At 49.0% G+C, this 22,679-nt stretch overlaps 1 protein-coding gene across 16 annotated transcripts in view; it reads right to left on the bottom strand.

Moving 5' to 3' along the window:
* Myo9b (myosin IXB) overlaps positions 1–22,679 on the bottom strand; it is an 86,807-nt gene that overhangs the window by 58,616 nt on the left and 5,512 nt on the right. For 15 of the 16 annotated variants that reach the window (XM_029480413.1, XM_029480418.1, XM_029480415.1 and 12 more), the window contains exon 2: positions 9,597–10,491. In XM_029480413.1, coding sequence (XP_029336273.1) covers positions 9,597–10,436 — 840 coding nt within the window. In that variant the 5' untranslated portion in view covers positions 10,437–10,491. Of the gene's footprint in view, positions 1–4,124; positions 4,551–9,596; positions 10,492–22,679 lie in introns of those variants that run through there. The other variant, XM_029480427.1, reaches the window with a different exon arrangement.

Below are 22,679 nucleotides of genomic sequence, written 5' to 3'. Positions count from 1 at the left end.
GCCCACCATGGACTGACCCTCTCAGACCCAGAGCCAAAACAAACCTTTAACTGGTCCACCTCAGTCAGATGTTTTGTCATACAATGAAAAATAATGACAAAAAAGGATGTCTATTTGTGTATATTTCTGTGTGTATATCCATCTCAGGATGGAACCTGGAGCCTTGTGAATGCTAGTCAAATACTAGACCTGAGCCACAACCTCAGCCCCTCATGGGGAGACTATTTGCACCACCCTGGGCCAAGCCTCTTGCCCACTGCAAATCTTTTCCACCACTCTGCCCTAGTGTCCATTCCTGCTGTGATGATAACATACCCTAAGAAAATAGTCCTGGGGGAGAAGGACTTGGTTCCCAGTCCCAGGAATAGCATCCATCACTGTGGGAGTCAAGGATGCTGTTTAACTAGTCACACACATGGTTAGCAGCGGGCAGAACAAGTGCATCACACTGTACTCAGCTTGCTTTCTTCACTCAGTCTCGGACCCAAACCCAAAGGGATGGTGCCACCAAGACTGGTGTTTCTTCCCACTTCAATGGCACAATCAAGACAAGACAGTTACCACAGGCCAATGAGATCCAGATACCACCTTCATAGCTGATTCTAGACTTTGCAAGTTGGTAAGTAAAACCAAGTATCTCAGACTTCCCGTGGACACCCACAAGCACAGGCAGAACCAAACCCAACATTCACATTAGCTCTTTCTGAAAACTCACTAAGCCTAAAGGCTTCTTACACAAAAGAAAAGGTGAAACCCAAAACTGCTCATTTCTGGATTTTTCCACTTAGTATTTCCAAACTGCAGTTAACCATGAAAAACTGAAGCCCAGAAATAAAAACTGGTTAGAAGGGGTTGATGTCCACTGCCTGCAAGAAAACCTGCACTGGGCTGGGGATGTGGCTTGGTTGGTAGAGTGACTGTAGCTTAGTTGGTATGGTACTTATAGCTCAGCGGACAGAGGGCTTAAATAACATTCACACGAGCTTCCATTCCCAAAACCACATAAACTAGGCCTGTCATGCCTGTCAATCTGATACTTAGGAGGTGGAAGCTAGTGGATCAGGAGTCATTCTCAACTATAGGACAAATATGAGGCCAGCTTGGGTTCTATGAGACCCTGCTGAAGGACGGTAAAGGAAGGGGGAAGTCCAAAGGAAGCCTACTGACCCTGAGGACAGTCTGGCATAAAACCTTTGTGGGGGAATTCCTGTCACTGATCTCATGGGTGCAGGAAGACATGTGACTTGATGGACTACAAAATACGGCTTCCTGGGAGCACCCAAACTGGAGGCCCTGTGATAGTTCTCCGCACTTCTGCCAGCTGTTCAAAGTCCAGTGGCTCTTAGCAGGGCCCAATTGACATCTGGACACACTGCATTATGACTGGAAACTGTCAGGCAGGGCATACAACTCCAAACATGGACAGCAGGAAGGACAAGAGGTATGATCTTTGTGTGACTCTCTGGCACACCCTCATGCACATGGGACCTGCTTGTCCTGAGACATCCTACAACCCTGGGGTCCCCTAGACTGCTTTCTCTCCATGTGGTCCACACAGCCCCTAGTTCTGCATTCTGCTCTGGATCTCTATGTATCTGATTATCTGTCCATCCATCCCTCAAGGGCATTAGATCCCAAGGCTTAAGTCACATTGTTCCTTCCTGCCTCCACAGTGGCTATCTAGTGATCCTGACTTGTTCAATGACTACATCACCTCCCAGGAAATGCCCTTCAGCCCCCACTACTCAGCCCCATATACATTAGCCTCCCTAGCAAACACCATGATCTTCATTGCTCCCAGCTATCCACAACACCCTCCATGTTTAAATTTTGAAACATTATTTTTATTTATTTTGTGGAGGTCAGAAGAGAACTTCCAGGAGTAGGCTCTCTCCTCCTACCATGCAAGACCCAGGGCTTGAACTCAGGTCCTGAAGCTTGGCAGCAAGCTCCTTTACCCACTAAACCATCTTGCCAACCCAGGATCAGGTACCTTCTAAGGAAGTCAAGAGGGTCCTTGAGTTTCTGTTCTACCTTAGATGAGCTATCAGTTGACTAAAATCCTCCAAATGGTTACTGCAGCCATCTGCGACCCCTACTTCACTGCACTAAGATCAGCCCTTCTTAGCCACTGGTCTTATCTGCTTCTACCCCTCCCCACCCCAAAACTCCAAGAGGCAAGCTGCCCTTGAACGCAGCCTCTTAGCAGGGTGGGCTTTACATGTGGACACATGCTCCTACCCATGGATGCTTGGGTACTCCAGCCCTCAAGTCACCCTCATCAGGCTGCTACAGGGTATGCTGTTCCATGTGGGTAAGCAGTGACTATACTCCTTGATCCTACAGCATTGCTCTAGTGGTGAACCCTGAAGGGTAGAGATTTCTCTGGCAGGGGAGCCTAATTGTAGCCAGCTGTGCTAAGGAATGAAATGGTGACATAGCTGGCAAGCAAAGGAACCAAGTGGTATCTGACCACAGGGTGGAATATTACTCAGCCATGAAAAACAAGCAAAACTTCAACACACCCTGTAACACAGATGTATCCTGGAAACATGCTTTTGAGTGACCAATGGTCACGTGATAAGTGATGAAACTCATATGAACCTGCCATAGCAGGCAAAGCCAGAGACAGGAATTAGATTTAAGAGCAGTGGGCATTGATAACTGATATGGACAGGGGATCTTTTGTGGGAGATGGAATATTCTGGGTAAGATAGAGGTGATGGTTGTACAACACTGAATGTACCAGATGGCATTGTGACAGTTGATTTTGTTAACATGACAAACCCAGAGAGAAGAAACCACAATTGAGGAATTGTCTCCAACAGACTGGCCTGTGAACATGTCTGTGGAGCATTTTCTTAACTGCTAACTGATGGAGGAGGGGCCAGTCTACTGTGGGCGATACAATTCCTAAGCAAGTGGGCAGACAAGCTATATAAGGAAGGCAGATGAGTACTGACTGTGATGCCTTAAATCCTCCCAGCACTCTACAGGGTTCAAGGCTGGCCTGGTCTATATAGTTGAGTTCCAAAGTCAGCTAATGGTATGGATGTATTTAAAAAAAAAAAAGAAGAAGAAAGAAAGAAAGAGAGGAAGAAGGGAAAGAAGAAAGAAAGACAGAAAGAAGTCAGGGAAGACAAGCAATAGCCTGGGGACAGCTGGTAAGCAGCATTCCTCTCTCTGCTTCAAGCTCCTGCCTCGGTGTCTGTCAACGGCAGGCTATAATCTATAGCATGGAACAAGCTCTTTCCTCCCTACACTGCTTCTGGTCATAGTGCTCATCGCAGCACCAGAAAGCAAACCAAGACAATGCTGTGTCACTGGGCTGAAGTATTGACTTTGTAAAGTACAGCTTTAGCTTGAGACCCTCCGGAGTGCTGAGCCACAGGGTGAGCTCTGAGTCTGTGCTGGCCAGGGGAATCCTGCCCATACCACACTACAGCACAAGCACATGGAACAGCAAGTGGCCATGTGGCCAAACCTGAGCCAGAGAACTGGACTACGGACCTTTAACCTCTTCTTAATCACAGACTCAATGATGTCACCAACTCCCATCAGCTACCAACATGTCACCTAGGGACAAATCTCTAAAACAAGACATTTTAGAAATTCCCCCTCAGACCAACAGCAGCTGCTGAGCTGCACTCTTGGTTGACAGAGACAGGGGCCTCACAATGTAATCCAGGCTGGCTTCAAATTCCTCCTTCCTTGGCTTCCAAGTGCTACACTGACAGTCACTTGCTGCCACACAAGCTGAAGCACACATTTAACCTGTCACTATCAAGGCTGATAAACACCCCTACTACATAGGCTGAGGTACTCCCAACTCCAGAACTTTTCACCCGAGTCAATCTGGCCAACATCTTCACCTAGATCTTTGGTTTCTCATATCAATGAGTCCATGTCCCTGTGGTTGGGCAGAGCCAAGCCACCATACCTCAGGGAAACCATGACCAGTGGGCAAAGGTCCTGCGGTCCTTGGAGAGTGGAGCCTGGTTTACAGGGTCACAAACCCTGGCCCTGAGCAGGAGGCAGCAGCAGCTTCAAGACCCATTCCTGTTCTGGAGTAAAAGTATCTATGGTGGCTAAAGCTGTGGGCTATTTCCCTCCCTCAGACTCACCTGGTGTGGCAGGGCCTGTGTGTGAAGCCAAACCCAGGGAAAAGATGTGGGTCCATGTTTCATTTCTGCTTTCAGAATCAGAGCCATGCTGTCCCTCACATGCCAGCAGCAACTGGGGCCATGCCAGGGCCAGACAGTCTGTGCCCTGCTTCCCTGGAGTGAAGCCATGTCTCGGGCATACTTCAGGGTAAACCCCATGACCGATGTCCTAGGTGACTCTGCTGAGCTGTCAAGGGGTGCTGTGCCCATCAAGAGTAACAACCCACTGGGCTCACAAAGCTTCCAGATGTCTTACTGCCCTTGGAAGCTCAGGCAGCCAACAGCTCACACAAGTGTCTCCTTTCTGAAGATAGGCAGTATGTTGAGGGCCTACTGCTTGCCTACTAGAGAATGCCCTGGTTCATGTTGTCCCTACATTCTTTGAAATGGCAACTATCCCGGGCATGCAGGGACACTGATTGATAGACCCCTGCCTTTCCATAGGAGTCCTCCTGTTTTCTGTCCAGTATTGCACTGTGAGGCTGCATTCGGGCCTGAGAGGACAGAAAGGCCCAGTGACACCCTGACCTCAAAGCCCAACTTCTCCTTTTGGGGAGCTGAGAAAAAGTCCCTGACACTGCAAGCTGCATGTTATCTTTGGCCTATGCACAGGCCAAAGTGTGGGACCCTAAGAGGACAGGAATGAGAGGCTAGAAAGTCACATGAGCTGGGTTAACCTGTGACCCAAGGTATAACAAGACCTGAGCTCTGGCAGCTGTAACAAGGGAAAAGAGGCCTCACAGTTTCAGCTAACATGGTCTTGCTAGATTTGTTGGTCAGTGCCTTTCATGCAGTACTCAAAAGAGGAAGTGCGGGGGTGGGGTGGTGGTGGTGGTGGTGGACAAGTTAGGACCAGCTTTGGCAACATAGAAAGGAAGGAAGGGAGTCATATTTGACGTGGTACATATCTGTAGGGCACTAGGGAGGTAGAGGCAGGAAGATTAGGAATCCATGGTCATCCTTGGCTACATAGCCTTGAGGCTAGTCTAAGCTACATGGGTACCTGTCTCAAAGTAAACATAAAACAAAACAAAACAAAAAAACTTGTGCTCACATGTACAAACCTCACCCAACACACATAATTATAAATGAAATTAGAAAAATAGATAAAAGAAAGAAATATAAATCAGGCTGGGTGTGATGTACATTCCTTTAATCTCAGCACCTGGGAAAGGCAGGTGGATTTCTCTGAGTTCAAGGCCAGACTGGTCTATACAGAGATTTCCAGGATAGGCAGAGCCACAGTGAGACCCTGCCTCAAAATAATAAGTAAATAAATAAGATAAATTAAAATTTCAAACAGAAAAAGGGTAACCTTCTGGTAGAATTCTGTCTCTGAGGGTGACTCTGGGCAGTGTTCAGGCAGGAGGTGATGCAGGGGACACTGGGCATTCTCAGGTGTTCTTGTGTCATGTCTACAGGAGTGCTCCTGGCCCCTGGTGGAGGGAAGCTGGGAATGCTCAGAAGGACAGCTCTGAGCACTGTGCAGGGAGCCCCTGAGCTGATGGGCACTGCATGAAGTATGCTGACTGCCCTCCATGGAGCTGGCTCTGGCTCATCTAGAACCCGGCAAGGCCACCAAGGTCACTGTTCTCCCCAGTTCAAGACTGCCAGAGACTGTGGTTCAGGGTGTTCTGTGGCTGAGGCCCAAGAAGGAAGCCAGCGGGACTGGTACCTGACTCTTACCAATCACTACACGACTGACAGTGACAATAGTCAGTGCTGTGCCAGCATCACTGAGGGGCATTTCAGCAATGAATGAAGAGGCTGGTAGTGGCTTCACCAGCACAAGAGAATGACAGGTCCTGAGATAATTATGGAGCTGGTAACTGACCCCTGAGAACAAAGCCATTGAGTGTCACCAGTAGTTAGTCTATGGGGGCCACTGTGGACAAGTGTGTGACCCCCGCATGATTCACACCTAAACCCTTGGCCCAGGATGTGGAAGGGTGAGCTCATTTGGAAACAGGGTTGTAGGAACCTATGTTCTGTAGCTATAACAAAACACCCAGATTGGCTACCTTACAACAATGAGGGCCCCCTTTAGCTCATGCCTCCCCTTCCTTACCCTTGGGCTTTCACCTTTTCAATTAGAGGGTTTCTGCAGGCTCTGCGTGATGCTTCCAATAGCACCACTCTTGCCTCAGCATGGAAAACATGGCCACCTGAACACAAGTGCCAAGAGACTATGAACCTTCATGACCAAGGCACCTGCAGCATAGCACCACATGCACAGGGGCCATGCTCATGAATGAGGTAAAATGTCCAGGAATTGTGCCATGCCACACAGAACAAGCTCAATTTAAAACCTACAAACCGCCAGGTGGTAGTGGCAAGCACCTTTAACCCCAATACTTAGGAGTCAAAGGCAGGAGGATCTCTGAATTCAAGGGCAGAAGAGTCTACAGAGCGAGTTCCAGGACAGCCAAGGCTACATGTAGATAGCCAAACAAATCAAAACAAAACAACCAAAAAACCCTACAACAGTCCAGTCTTTAGGGACTTTTCCATTTCTTATCAGATCATGGTTGACTGTTGGTAACTGAGGCTAAAACAGAGGGAGGCTTCTGTATTTGTGTGATAGGTGGCTGATCTGCACAGATGAATGGATACAAGCTGGAGAAGCCAGAACCAAAAGGAAACTTAAATTATTTTTCTCTTTTCAAGTCAGGGTAGCCAAGTCAGGTGTAGCCAAGACTGGCCTCAAACTCTCTAAGTAGTCAAGGATGACCCTAAATTCTAGATCCTCCTGGCTCAGCCTGCTAAGTGTTGGGACAAGAAGTATGAGCTACTGAGCTTGGCAGAGAACACCTTTTCTGTCACTCAGTGTGTTTTGTTTGTTTGTTTGTTGGTTTGTTTTTTTAAGTTTATGCACCATGGGATGCTGAACCTTCCTTTGGCTTGTTGAGCAAAAAGCAGAACCAACACCCAAGCTGGTGCGAATCTGAGTCCTGTGACCTCACATGATGGCCTATAATGATCTTGGTGGAAGAGGAACCTAGATGAACATAGCAGGTTAGAAGCAACTGTAGTGAATCTGCACATCAGACAGCAGCCATCCATACAGGGTGGGAGGTAGGGGAGGTGGGAGCAAGAGGTCATAGGTCAATGGGGGCCACCAACTGCAGCTCCTTACTCCAGGGACCCTAAGGGATAAAGAAGTCTCCAACATCGGGGTCATGCCTCATTCTGGTTTGGCACTCATGGGGCAGGGGTGGGGGTAGAGTTGGTTCAAGACCCTCCAGGCCACACATTCCTGAAACTTTTCCCATGCCAATCTCTACATCACTGAGAATCTGCTTAGGGACAATGACAGGGAAGAACTCATTAAATGTGTTCCCCATATTTCCATTTTTGCCTTTTAAAAAACATTGCCTATATATATTTTTTTGTTCTGTGTGGTTGTTTGCATGAGTTTATGTGCATGGCATGTGTAGGAGCTCTTGGTGACCAGATCTTCTGGAATTGGCATTACTAATGGCAGTGACAAATCAGGTGGGTGCTGGGAATTGAACTTTGGTCCTCTGCAAGGTCACTACGTTCCCTTAACTGCTGCGCCATCTCTCTAGCCCCATTTGATCTTTCAAAGTCTGTGCATGGATTGGTGTACATGCATGCAAGTGAGCAGCATGTGGAGGCTTGGGTGTCATACCTGGGACACTGCTGGCATCCTCTGGGGCAGGCCTCTCCCTGGCCTGGAGCTCAGCCCTTACCCTAGTCTGGCTGGCCCACAAGCCCCAGCCTCCTGTTTCTGCCCCTAGTGCTAGAATTTGTACACAGCCATGCCCAGCATTTCCCAGGGTTCTGTGGGTCAAACCCAAGTCCTTGTGCTGTTAAGGAAAGCACTCTGCTGACCCCTAGTCCCCACATGGACCAGCCTCCAGTCAGCTGGACACAGAGCCTGCACCCCAGAGCTTTAGAGGAAGAGGCAGGTGGATCCCTGTGAGTTCTGAGGCCAGCCTGATCTACAAAATGAGTTCCAGGACAGCCAGGGGCTACAAAGTGAGACCCTGTCTCAGAAAGAAAACAAAACAAAAGAAAAAGAACCAAAGCCCACTGGCACCAGCAATGTAGTTCAGTGGGTAAGGCATGTGGTGATCTGAGTTCGATCCCTAGGATCCACACTAACCTGGGAAAACTAACCTCAGATAGTTGTCTGCTGACATCTAGGTGTGCACTATGGCACACACATATCCACTTATAAAATTAATTGACTTTTTGAAAAGCCTATTGAGAAAGAAGGGCTGGCAAGATGGCTAAAGTGTTAAGAGCACCAGCTGCTCTTCTAGAGGCCCTAGGTTCGATTCCCAGCACCCTCATGGAAGCTCACAACTGCCCATAACTTAGTTCCAGGGAATTTGATGCCTCTGCTGGTTTCTGCAGGCACCAGGAACAGACAGAATGCAAGCAAAACACCCATGCATGCACATACATACACATACATATGCATGTGTACACACACACACCAGCATACTTTTGCATACATGCATACATACACATATACACCACACACATACACAACAAATAAACACTTATCAGTAAGAAAGAGAAAGAGACAGAGAGGGGAAGAGGGGGAGAGAGAGAGAGAGGGAATGGGAGAGGGAAAGAGAAGAGCCAAGTGGAGCGGTTTCTGGGACCTCAACTCGAGAGCTGCAGATCCCAGTCCACAGTCACCTCTGACCTTCATGTACTATGACCTGAGACATGTTGATATCTTGCCTTAAAATGCCCAGAGCTGGGTTTACTCACTCATCTCTTCTGTCACCCATGCCCAGAAGGCTTGCCCACAGTGAAATATTAATGTCTCCCGTGAAATTTAGTTACTTGGGATCCTGGGCAGCAGGCATAAGGTGCGGAATCCGAAGTGGTCTCCCTCCAATATGCTGTAGCACCATTTCCCTGCCACCCCTGGGATGCCCTGTGATGTTCAACATGAGCACATCAATCTGTTGGCCCAGGACCTGAAGGGCAGATGAACACCAAAGACATGTGAGCCCCGCTGCTCCCATCTCCCATTTTGGATGCTCTCAGACCTGAGGTCTGGCCTGGCCAAGCCTGGAGACACAGCCTCCCTCAAGTTCTATAAATGCCTCTGGGTAAAATGCACGGCCCAAGGCTGTCCTCACATTCCAGCCACCCCAGGGCCAGGACCGATGGAGGTAGCCTTGACACCCCAAATTTATGGTCGGAATTGTTCTAAGGAGCTGACACTAAGCCTGCTGTCCTGCCTCATCCAACTGACTCCAGTGTGCACTTTCTCTTTGTGGTACTAGGTGTAGAACCTGGGAGGCATACAAGTGCAGTGCACTCTGGGATGGACATGTGGCTTGCACATGCTTAGTGATTACTGGGAAGACTCAGCATCACACAGAGCTGGGCAGCAGGCCAGCACTCTCCATCTCTTGCCCTTCACCTCCAGGCCCTGGTGCTCACCTCCAGCACAGGCCCTGCGCCCAGGATGGTCCTTTCGACGCCACTGGCATAGCCCTTCTGGCTGAGCGCTGTGAGGCAGTGGATGAGGAAGTTGGTGCTTTGTGTCTTGCCAGAGCCACTCTCACCAGAGATGACGATACACTGGTTCACGTGTTTGCGCAGCATGGCGTAGTAGGCTACATCGGCCAGAGCGAACACATGTGGCTCCAGCTTGCCCAGCTGTTGGTTCTCATACATCTTCACATACTTGGGGTTGTAAATGGGCAGGAACTTAAAGGGGTTGATGGCCACCAGGATGCTGCCCGCGTATGTGTAGATCTTTTGCTGCATGAAGCGCAGCTTCAGGTTCTGCAGCAGGTTGGCTTCAGTCAGCTCTGGCAGGTTGCATAGGTCATCAAAGTCTGCTTGAGGCCTTGGCAACAGTCCTCGCTCCACCAGGCGACATGCAGCTGTAGGCTGAGCCAGCAGCTGTATGGGCAGGTACTGAATACTGCCATCAGCATTGCGTTCCTGCAGCAAGAAGTAGTAGCCATCCTCCTGAGGGTGCTCGTCCTGAGCTCGCCGAGGCCACAGTAGCACTCGGTGTACAGGTGAGTCGCTGGCATCCAACACCCACTCCTCCCCGCCTGACTCCTTCACCTCCACCAGCACGTAGTGCTTTGAGCCATCCAGGTGTAGGCTGGCCACCACATCTTGGATGACATCGCTTGTTGTGCTGTCCTTGGTGGCGGTCACACGGCATGAGGTCTGGCTCCCAGCGCTGGACAGCTGCGGGTAGATGTGCAGGTGGTAGGTGGCCTGCTGCCGACGGCCCGAGCTGCCAGCCTCGTGCGCACTCATACTGCCGGCCTCCTGGCCTCAGCATGCCTCACCGGCGGGTGCACACCTCCTACAACTGGAAGAAAGGTGGGGGTTAGCTTGGTGATCACATTGGCACACGGCTCCAAACCCACAGCAGAACCAACCAAGGCAGTTCATACTAGAAGCCACCAACTGCTCTTATGTGAGGACCCAAGTACCTCCCATTTACCTGCTTTGTGACAAAAATAACGGAATCCAGAGCCTCCTATAGATAAGCCAGGGCAATACCCCTGAGCAAAGTCACCACACCTGGGAGTGGAGGGCAAATTCTAGGCAGGAGCTCTACCCAAGTCACAGCCACAGCCCCTCACTAAGTAATTCTAAGCAGGGGCTCTACTCAGGAGCCATGCCCCAACCATGAAAAAGATTATTTTTAATAAAATGCATTTACTCCTGAAGCCTGCAGAACAAGGAATAAGAGTTGATGCTGGTAGCAGCCCGGGTGGTATCTTGAAGCAAGAAGCACATCAGTATGGGTGAAGTGCATGAGCCCACTGTGTACCAACTGAAGACAAATGAGGCCTTTGCTCAAAGATCAGCAGGAGAAGCTGGTCTGCAACCCCAACAGTGACTGAAAACCAGGAGGAATAATTATCCTCGGGAGCTGAGGAGCTTTCAAAGGAGCGCTGACATGAAAGAGGGGTTCTGAAGGATGAAGAGGAGTTCACTCACAGACTGGCCACTAGAAGAGTGTGGTGTCTCGCAGCCTGTTTTTATAAATAAAGTTTTATTCTAAGGCAGAAATACTGTGTGTGGCTGCTTTTGCTATAATACTAAAACAGAATGGTCACAAAAGAGACTGAGGGCTGACAAGGCTGCAATATTTGTCTCTAAGCCACTTCCGGACATTTGTTTGCTTCTGACTTTGCAGAAGTAACAAGTGTGACTAGACAGCACAAGCCTAAAGGGTTGGACTGGCAGTCGAGGGATGACATCAGCTCTGGGATCCTGAGCTGTGAAGTGTTAGGAGAGACATGCTGAAAGATGTTCCCCATGACAGGGCGACAGCATTGGTTCCCACAGGCACCATGGGAATGCTCAAGGCACACAAGACACAAGCTTCACTTTCGAGTCTTTCCCACATTATTAAGGAGCTGTCTCTTCCCTTCCAGCCAGCAGCTAGAAGACCACATGTTTAGGTGGAATCTGGGTCATTTGAGGATGAGGTCCAGCTTAGTGGTGGGGAACTTGCCAGGCATTCTTGAGGTCCTGGGTTCAATCCCCAGGCTTGCAAAATAGAATATTTGTTCAATGTATACAGGCACACTCGATAGGACAAATCTATCATCCCAGCTACTGGGGAGGGTAAGACAGGAGGATATGAATTAAAAGATAATTCAGCATGACTCTATCTCACAATTAAAAAAAAAGTGTGCAACCAGAGAGACCCAAGGTCAGACAAGGCTGTGATATTTGCCTCATAGCCACTTGCAGATGTTGCTGGCCTCTGACTTTGCAGAAGTGTGACTTGGCAGCACAAGCCTATAGGCCTTCAACATACAGTGTTTCAAAACAGCAGGAAACAAACACTCAAGTAGGCAAAGTCCAAACACACCCAGCCAGATCCACAATCTGCATAACTCCCATCTGTGGATCAATACCACTAATGCCCAAAGAGGTCACAAGGGGGCGCTGGATCACCTGCAACTGCAGTTGCAGATGGTTGTGAGCAGCCATGTGGGTGCTGGGAACTAAATTTGGGTCCTTTGGAAGAGCTACCAGTGCCAGTTCTGCAGCCTTTATTTCTAAACGTCCTAACTATCAAAAGGAATGCAGTGGTACAGACACATATATACACACAAAACACACATAAACATTAAAAAAAAATTAAAAAATAAAAGACATCTAGACATGGTTTACTGTCTTCAGGACCAAAAGTTGATGGCCCTAAGGGCAGAAGTGCCTGACAACTAGATTGGATTCCTGGAGCCCACACAGAGAGCCAGATGTGTCCGTCCAAGTCTGTAGTTCCACAGTGAGACAGGAGGAGATAGGAGGCACTCAGAAGCTCAAGGCCCAGCTTGCCCGGGGTACACAGCACCACTGCTGCAGAAACGGGAGACTGTGACTCAGAAACAAGGCAGAGGTTAGGTGGGGTGGCACACTATTGTCACCTTGGCATTTGGAAGTCAGAAGCAGAAGGATCAATGAGTTCAAAGTCGGCCTCACATATACAACAAGTTGGAGGCAAGTTTAGGATACAAGAGACCATGTCTTAAAAAAAAAATCAAACAACAACAACAACGAAAAGTAAGGAGAGAAAACTTCTCTCTCAAAAGTCCTGTGACCTCCAACTGTGCACCATAGCAAGAGTTCAAGCAGGTGTGAACAGGCAAACACACACACACACACACACACACACACACACATATGTATGCACATATGTATGCACATATCATGTTACTGGTTGACTCTATACACATACTTTTGTTGTTGCTCAGTTTTGGGTCCGTCTTTTTAGATAGGTCTCACTATGAAGACCTGGGTACCCTGGAACCCATTATGTAGATCAGGCTGGCTCAATCCACAGACCTGCCTCTGCTTCTGGAGGGTCCTGTTCTGGTTTTAGTTGTTGTTGTAGTTTCAAGACAGTCTCACACTGTGGCCTGGCCAGCCAAGGTCCTGTGGTCTAGGTCTTGCCTCTGCCTCCTGAGTGCTAGGGTCCCAGTTGTGCACCACAGGCCTTTGGACATTTGTTTCTTCCCATATTTTGTTTGCACCTGTGTCATGATGCACAAGTGCGTGTCAGAGGACAATTTGCAGGATTCCACCATTCGGGTTCTGGGGATTGAACTCAGATCACTGGGTTTAGCAGTAAGCACCTCTACCCGCTGAGCCATCTCACTGGCCCCTGGAAGTTGGTTTAAATGTTAATCATTTTTAATCCAGCAGATCCCAGTCGTTCCCACTCTCTATGAATCTCTCTAGAGAAACAAAGGAGGCAGGTGAACATCCCTAGCACTGTGTTTCTAAGATCCCTAAGCTAGAAACCACCATAGCAGCCATAGCCAGAGGATGGACAACTTCAACATAGCACAGGCACCAAAAGGTACCACCCTCTGATACTTAGATAGAACCACAAAACTGGAAAAACACTGGCCCCCAAACACTACACACAGATGTGGCAATTCTGCTCTTCTACACCCCAAAGCTCAGGAATTCAAATCCCAGGACGGGACTGTATACAGTGTGGCTTGCATTTAAAGGCAGAAACACACCGATGATGAATGGGTAAATAAAATATAGTCCAACCACAGGGGGAACAGCCCTCAGGTACGGTAGAAATGTTGCACTAGTCCACAGCACATGGGTGGAGTCAGGAAACATGATGTGGCTATTGCTCAGCTGGCAGGGTGACTACCTAGCATGTGGAGTCCTGGGTTCCATCCTCCAAAATGTAGTCTGAAGGTGGTTGCACCTGCCACTCCAGCACTGGGGCAGTGGAGGCAGGAGGATCGGGAATACAAGGACATCCTTGGTTAAACAGGAAGTTTGGGCCAGCCTGGTCTGCATGAAAAAAAAAAAAAACCCAAAGAAATAAAGAAATATCCCAGCACAGACAGTATGAGCATGTGTGTGTGCGTGTGTGTGACACCACTAACAAGCAATATCCAGAACAACCCAGTCTACCAAGGCAGGAAGGAAAACAGAGGCTGCCAAGGGTTGGAGTGATGGGTATTCTAGGGCTATGGACAAGTTCTGGAATGGACAGCTGTGAGAGTTGCACAACACTGAACTACTGAGGAACTGTCTGCTTTCAATTGTGAATTTTACACAATTTCAATAAAATGGAAGTACTCAGGGTGTATATTCCATTCTCTAAAACCCAGCTAGCCACACAGGAAGCTAGCTGACTGCTGGCTGCTGGTTGCTTCCGGGTGACATGAAATGGAGGGTCAGGAGACCCATGTGCTTCTGATCTTGGTCATAGTAGCAGGCTTATACCACAACCTACAATGCCACACAAACTTCCTGTGACAGGTTCACACCTTTATAGACGGAGAACCAGGTGATGTGATCTTGAGGATGGCCTGGACCACAGAGGGAGGACAACACTGCAGGTGACAGTGCCCGCTGATTCTGACATGAACTGAATCTTCATGATCGCCTCTGCTTCAAGCAGAGCACCTACTCCTACAATGTGTCCTATGAGCTCCACAGAACACTAACACATGCATAACAACAAGAACAACAACAACAAAATGGAAAGTCAAACAAATCCCACTGACCAAAAAATAAAAACTAGGCTTGGTAATGCATAGCAGTACTTGCGAGGCTGAGGCAAGAGGATCCCTAGTTCTAGGCCAGCCTGGACAACAGCTAGACAGACCTTGTTTCATTCAGCAAGGACAGGTTTGGGAGTCTGTGGGCACAGCAGGGGACTGGGGTGGGGTTCACAGCTATGCTTGCCTGGCAGTTCAGGCCACTCTGAAACTCAATCATAGAATGTTCCAGGTGGTGCCACCAGAGTTCAAAAACATTTTGTGTGAGGAACACAGGGACTCAAACTGAAATTCTATGCCTTAATCAGTCACATACACCTACATGTCAGTTATTCACTGCGTGTTGACCTTCAATCAAAGATGCCCTATAGAATCAACAGGGGGTCATGCAGATGACATCAACTAGTGATGGTGTAGCTAGTTAGTCTGCTGCATGATATTTGCAAAATGACAACAAAGACTAATGATGTGCATTGGAAAACATCTGCCAAATGAAACCTGACTGCACACTGCTTGTGGACCCACAAATGCACATGCTCGTGAGTATATACACAAACACACATGCCCTGTGCACACAAGATCATACAAACATGCCCTCATGCAAGCTCTGCCACACATTTATACACATGAGCCTTCAGACATGCACCCTTGGGTCCATGCCCAACACCACAGAAACTTGCTCATAGCTAGGTTCAGTGAAAACTACCCCTCCTAGAGCTTGCATTCTGGGAGGTGACTCCAGTGTGCCTGTTAACTGCATGGGCAGGAGCCCTGGATTGTTTGCCAGCAGGCTGCCTGGAAACTAGTGGCCAGGGGTTACACTGCTGCCCACTCAGCATCTAACAGGGACTGTCTCCCATGGGAAAGGCCAGAAAGTTCTGTCAATAGGTTCTGTCTAGATCCTGGGGCACTGCCACCTATCTTGTCAAAAGACCCCTGACTGAGCCCCTCTGGACATGTTTCAGATGCAGGCTGGGGTACTCTGTGACTAGCTCTGGCCCTTGCTCCAGGAACAAGGCTCATGGGGAAAGTTAACAGAGCTATCTCAGTAAGCTCCATCCCAAATGGGAAGGATATTGATAAGGTTTCTTGCTCAAAATGCTTGTAGCCCTGCCAGGCTGTGGGCAGAGGAGGGCAAGGAAGTCAGCTAGTGTCATGTTAGGAGACTGTTCCTTTGACAACTCTCTTTTCCCATGTTAGAGTGCCTGCTTCCTGGAAAATCCCTCCCAAGGGACCTGCCTAGGGAGCCTTTGTCCACTAGCCATCCCCTGCAGGAGCATCCTGATGCAAGGATGAAGCCTTCCTGAAAGCAGCATGGTACTCATGCTTCAAATCTTTGCTTAGCTGCCCACAAGCACTTGGGGGTAGGGGAGCTCTGCTTGAGCCTAGGGTTTTAAACCAATGAAAGCCTGGCTCAAAGATAAAAACCTACACACACAGACAGAGACACTAAGAGACAGGGATTTTTACTACTGAGTCACAGTTTTGAGAACTAAAGCTTCATGACATCTCTCTCAGGAAGACTTGCTGGCTTTCTGTGGCTTCCAGCACACCTTCCTCATGAAATGTTCAGTTTGGGACCTGGAAGCTCATCAGTCTGTGGCCCAACATCTTGTCTTAAGTGGATGTGAAACCTGTACGCTGAGAATCCCCTGGTGTGTCAGGAAAGGGTGTCCACATGGGACCATGGAGCCAGAAGACATCCGAAGCCCCTGTGGAGTAGAGTCCACTAGGTCTCATGGAGCTTGAGCAGTGCTAGGTGCAGGAGGCCATGAGAAACTATATTCTCTCCAGCTTTATTATTTGTCTCAAGAGTCACCCAGTGTGGTGCACTCTGGCCATGAATTCAAAGGACAAGCTACTGTGTCAGGACTCTAAGTGTGACCATGGTACCTGGTGTACTCTCTTGTTTTACTGTGTGATCCAGGCTGGCTGGAATCACTCTGTCTGCCTCAGTCTCTAGAGTGCTGGAATCATAAACAGGTGCCATCATGACAGTTTCTCAGCTCTCAATAAATACTGCAAAGCTAATGTGCTTGCCCTACCTTCCAGGCATCCCATACCCCCAAGCCCCCAACATGTACCTTGAGTGCAGGCATGTAGACAGACAGACAGTCTCTCTCTCTCTCTCTCTCTCTCTCTCTCTCTCTCTCTCTCACACACACACACACACACACACACACACACAGCAGGAAAGAAAGATATAGCTGCAAGGTGACAGGAGCATTTCCTGAAAGACTTGCTCAAAAACAGTTCCCTTGGGGTTTTGGAGAAGGCTCATTGGGCAAAGTGCCTGTCATGTACTGGGTTTGGATGCCCAGAGTCCACATAAAAAGCCAGGCACAGATTCAGGTACTGGCACACCCACTGTTGATCCCAGCACTCAGGGGGCAGAAGCAGGGGGATCTCTGAGTTCGAGGCCAGCCTGGTCTACAAAGTGAGTTCCAGGACAGCCAGAGCTACACAGAAAAACCCTGTCTCAAACAAACAAACAAACAAACAAACAAACAAACAAACCAAAGTGAAAGTCAGTGTGAGTATGTGCCTATAACTCCAGCACTGGGAAATTGGAGATAAGGGAGCTCAGGCTTCACTGACTAGCCTGTCTAGCCAACTGTCTAGCTTCTCTGAAAGCAGAGGCAAGCAGATGAAGACAGCCTGGTAGTCTAGGTATTGAGTTTCAGGCCAGCCAGAGCTACCTAGTGAGACACTATCTAAACAAACAAACAAACAAACAAGCAAGCAAGCAAGCAAGCAAGCAAGCAAGCAAGCAAGCAAGCAAGCAAGCAAGCAAACAAATCCAGGCCTGGCTGCATGTGGTACCCAAGTATTTGGGGTGGTACAGACACACAGAAGAGCTCAATGGCCAGCCAGCCTCACCCAACAGCAAATCTGGTTCAAGAAGACATCCTGTCTCAAGGAAACAGAGTCGAGAGGGATAGAGGACAGGGATGGCCTGCTCTGGACTCCTCATGTATGAATACCTGCACACATGTGCAGCATATGAATTTAACACACACTGCACACACACACACACATACACACACACACACACACACGATACACACAACCAAGCTTTTAGCAGCAAGCCTGACTCCAAGAAAACGCAACTTTCGACCCATGCAAGAACAACATGAGGCCCCAGGGTGGAGATGCAGGCTGAACACAGGCAGCCACTCTTCAGGCTCTAAGCATGCTAAGCATCCTGCATGAAGAGCTGGGCTTGGATCCACATTCTGGTAGCCACTCTGGAATTCATCAGAGGAGGCAGAGTGGGGACCCACAAAGAGCAGGGCAGTCGACTCAAGTGTTATATAAGGCCATAATTTGAAGCCACATGTTTAGCGGATGAAATCATTCCCCAGCTAAAAGGAGAGAGCTGGCATTAGGGCAGAATGGGCTGAGAGGTGGGGGATCCTCCACAACCAGCAGTTCCTCTCTGTTCCCCGAGTTTCTTTTTCTATTTGTCTGTGTTTGTATCCTCTTCCCACCCCACAGACAGGGTCTGACTATGTAGACAAGGCTGGCCTGGAATAATCCATCCTCCTGCCTCTACCTCTAGAGGGATTAGGATCACAGGCAGGCATTAACCACCACACCCATCACCTAATTACTATTTGGAAGTAGAATCCAAAATGTGCTGATGAATGACTGAAAGCAGCTGATCTGACAGTTGCAGATATTACAGCTGTAGGAGCCTCCTCGGACAGCCCTGATCCAGACAAAGATCCACAGATATAAGATGGTCTCAATGCAAAGGCCAGCTGGGAGTTAACAGAGCATCTCACAGCTCAGCTTCTAGGTGGATAGTCCAGGGTCCATAGGAGGAGCTCACAAGAGGAATTCCCTCCCCTAAGTAGAGATGGGCTCGGGGCGTGGCTCAGGGGTGAAGTCCCTGCCTAGAACCCTCAGTGAGGAACTGTGGGGATGGAGCCTAGTGCTACAGCACTTGCCTCCAATTCAGAAGGACCTAGTTTCCATTCCAAACACATTGAAAAGAAAAAAAAAAGTGTAGGTGGCCCTAGGAATGAATCATGGATTGGCTGGACTCCAGCCAAAGTCCAACAGGGAATACCAGGAGAACTGTAGGTAACTACTTGGCTCAGCCACTGCTGAGAGGCACATCCCAGGATGCCCAAGGGACACAAGGCTTCAGAGGGAAGGCAGGAATGTATAATAACTTCCAGCCAGAACTCTCAGTGTAAGCCAGCAGCACGGTGCCATCCTTCAGACTGGCAGTTGGTTGGGCTGCTCCCTGGGATCCACATCCACTTGGAGCCTCAGAGTGTAAAGCTACTTGGGAAGAGGGCCGTGAAAGAAGCCAGAGGATATCAAAGGAAGTCCTAGGTGCAGTATCTGGCACTCTTAGAAGACACAAGGCCGGCTTGAATGGTGGCACACTCCTGTGTTTATAGCACCTGAGCCAGGACCTTAAAAACCTCCCCCCAAGACTGACTGCACAGTGGAGATGCTAAGGCAGGAGGGTCTAGCAGTTCAGGGCTACTCATCAAGACCCTGTATCAAATACGGCCATAATAAAGGACACAAGAGATGGAGACTGCTGGGATAAGACCTGAACCACAGGCCACTCAAGTCCCAGATATAGAGGAGGCAGGAAGGAGTCCCCCTGGAGTCTCTCAAGACTGCAGTCTCCAGGACTTGGGACTTAAGGCCTCCAGAGCCAGAAAATTCCATTCTTGCTGTTTTAAGACAGCTGGCTATGGACACTTAAAACAATCTGGCACTGCCTCTAGGTGCCCAAGAGGGGACATGGGGTGTTCTACATGCAGTGGTTCTATGGTGTTGCTAGCAAGCCCTGCACGTTGCTGTGGCCTTCTGCCTCCCCAGTATGAACATGTGAGAAGGCACCCTTGGAACCTCCTCTAACTCCACAACAGGGCTCAGAACATGCCATTCTTCCTTCCTGAGGCCAGGAGACAACACCCCTCCAAGCATGAGCTAGGCCATCTTAATTACCATCTGACAGCCATCTTTCAAGGTAGATCTCCCTGCCTGGAGTCTACCTGCCTGTGTCCCAAAAATCCAGTATCTGTTTTGTCTGTCTCCTTCTCTCTCAAAAATGTCTCATGTAGCTCAGGCTGGCCTCCAAATCACCATGCAGCTGAGGCTAACCTTCCAATTCCCAGACTTCCTTCCTGCCTGGATGTTAAAGTGTGTTTATGTGGTGCTGAGATAGAGTTCAGGGTTCTATGTACCCTAGGAAAGCTTTTCAACAACTGAATCCCAGCCCTGATCTACCTGTCTTCTTTGAGGCAGAGTTTCTGTAGCTCAGGATGGTCTAGCACACCTCATCTTCCTAGGTCCTTTTCCTCAATGCTAGGCTAACAGGCATGTGTCCTCCACACCTTTCTTTCCAAAAGATGAACACCCCCTCAGCATTCTCAGGGTCTGGTACTGGGTTACTATATGGCCATGAGGGAGGTAAATGACACTCAGCCAAAATAAAGGCACATTCCCACAGTCACACAGACATCCTGGACAGGACTGACATGATCAGCTTCCATGTGTCAATATGGGCATTTGGGACAGGGAGGTGGGGAGGCAGGGAAGCAGCCAGAGCTGGACATAGCTGCAGGGAACCAGGCACACAGGGAACATGGGGGCAGGGACCACATGAGGGCAGGGCCATAGGCCATCTGGGGTTAGTTTAGGAACAGGGCTTCCAGTTTGGTATAAGAGGAGGCAAAGTAGGAATGGTCAGATTCTGAGGCCCCATAAATATGGGAAGGAGCTTAGACGGTCACTGGGTCATATAGGGACATTGTGGGCACAGATGGAGGGTCTAGGGGTTGCAGGGTCCCCTGTAGTGGTCTCTGCAGGTATCAGGGGAGTTTACAGTGGCTTTATCAGACCTACGACAAGCAGGCAGGCTCTGGCTGCAAGTAGGAGTCAGGGGACAGGCCCTGTGTGTAGCCAGGTTCTGGAACATTTACAGGTGCCCCATGGGCTGCAAAATAAAGGCAAAGGACACTGTGAAGCAGGTGGGTTCCATGCACAGGACATACATAGCTGTAGACCTTTCTAGAATTTCCACAGATCATCTGTCACTAGCCTTACCATGGAAGGTACCAACATCCTGCCTTCCACTTAAACTTGGTGAGATAACTAGTCTAATCCTAGTAGCAAGGCCCCAGGGAGGACAGATATGCACTCACACCTGACCCTTTTTACTACGGAAACAGGGTCTCCCTATGGAGCCTACAGTGTCCGTAGGATCCTAATCATCCTGTCTCAGAGTGACTGGGAATCCTGATCTGCCTTCAAAAGCAGTTGATTTATAGCCTAGGAGGAAAGATCAGATTACGACCCTATGGTTGGAACCATCTAAGGGCCCAGGGTGGTAGGATTACTATTCAAGCCTAACAGTGCAGCCTGAGTCAGCTCTGCTCTGAGAACCCCTTCACCCACCCAGTGACATCACACCATGGGACTCTCTATCTCACATAGGCTGCTATGGGAATGAAGTAGCCACTCCAAAAATACTGGCTTAGACTCCTACAGGTCAAGAATCCCCTGTGGGAAATGCCTGGAACCACAGCATTTTAGATTTTGGATCCTTCTGTCTTTTATAACATTTATAAATATAAAAAATAGGAGATGGGCATAGTAATATATGCCTATAATTCCAGGCATGGGAAACTGAGTCAGGGGGACTGAAGACTGTAAGTTCCAGGCCACCCTGTGTTTTAAGAAAAACAAGTCATGGTGAAGATTCCACTCAAGTAGAAACCAAAAGGCTTCCACATGGGCCCTGCCATCCACTGGTCAACCTTCCCACCCTCACAGCCCCAGGGAGACACTCTGCAGCATTTCCCACTGTCTCTCTTTGGATGGCAATCCATCCCATGATTCCATGTGAGGAATCTTCCAAACATGGCACCATGTGAGTGACCCAGAAAGTTCCAGGTTTGGGAGAATTTAGGAGTTTACATATAGGGATGATCTACTGCTGTGGTGGAGCCCTTGCCCAGCAGGTGGGGGCCCCAGATTTGGTCCCAACAGTAAACATAAAATCCTAAATAATAACACCAACAAAATGTCATGAAGCCAACACTCCTGACCACTCTCCTCAAAAGTCCACAGGGACCTGGCTCCGCATTTAGGACAGAGCACAGCCTCTGTGACCTGTGAGAAGGGATCTAACAGGGGAACCTTTGTGGATACCTTTGGTGTCAGTCATTAACTAATCCCCTGGAAACCCATCTAAATGGGGGCTCATCACTCATGTCACCAAGAAAGCCCAGGCCCTGGGGCCAGCATGGACAGGTGGTGTAGAAAGCATGTCTCTCATGAACATCAGTTGCTGCCCCTGGGCTGACTCTCTCCTCAGGGGACAGCGTCACCCCAGAAAATATGGGTGTCAATGGCTCTTCACAGGCCAAGGCTGGGACACTGCTCAAGTTCCACAACGCACAGCACTGTACACTACAAAACATGACATGTCCCCAGTACACACCTCTCAGAGACAGAGTAGCAAGCTTCAACAGAAGTGACTGTCACACAACTCAGGGTCCCCTGGAACCTCAGGACATTTACACAGCTTGAGGGGGGCGGTTTGCACTGAAGCCTCACAGGGACAGGAGATGGTAGTTTGTCTCCTCCCCATGCCCACAAGGCTCATGACAGGTCTAGCAAAGGGCTGTGAGCACAGTGACCTGGAAAGATAGCTGCAGCCTCAGTGGGGTCCAGACACCTGTAGTGACATGCCATCCCCTAATCTCTTCATCTTTTTCTGCTAAACCCATGAGATACCACAGAATCATTGCCCAGGGAAAGGGCTGGGTCCCCATCAGCCCCAGATTCTTTAGATCTCCATCCACAGTCATGTCCACCCTGACTCCATCTCCATATGACAGTGAGATCTTGTTTTTTTTTTTTTTTTTTTTAAGATTTATTATTATAATAGCTAAATACACTGTAGCTATCTTCAGATGCACCAGAAGAGGGCACTCATGACCCTTCCCATAGGTCATTTACA

This window comes from Mus caroli, chromosome 8 (genome assembly GCF_900094665.2).
Source record: "Mus caroli chromosome 8, CAROLI_EIJ_v1.1, whole genome shotgun sequence".
Classification (NCBI taxonomy): Eukaryota; Metazoa; Chordata; class Mammalia; order Rodentia; family Muridae; genus Mus; species Mus caroli.
This window is presented reverse-complemented; position numbering and strand designations above follow the sequence as displayed.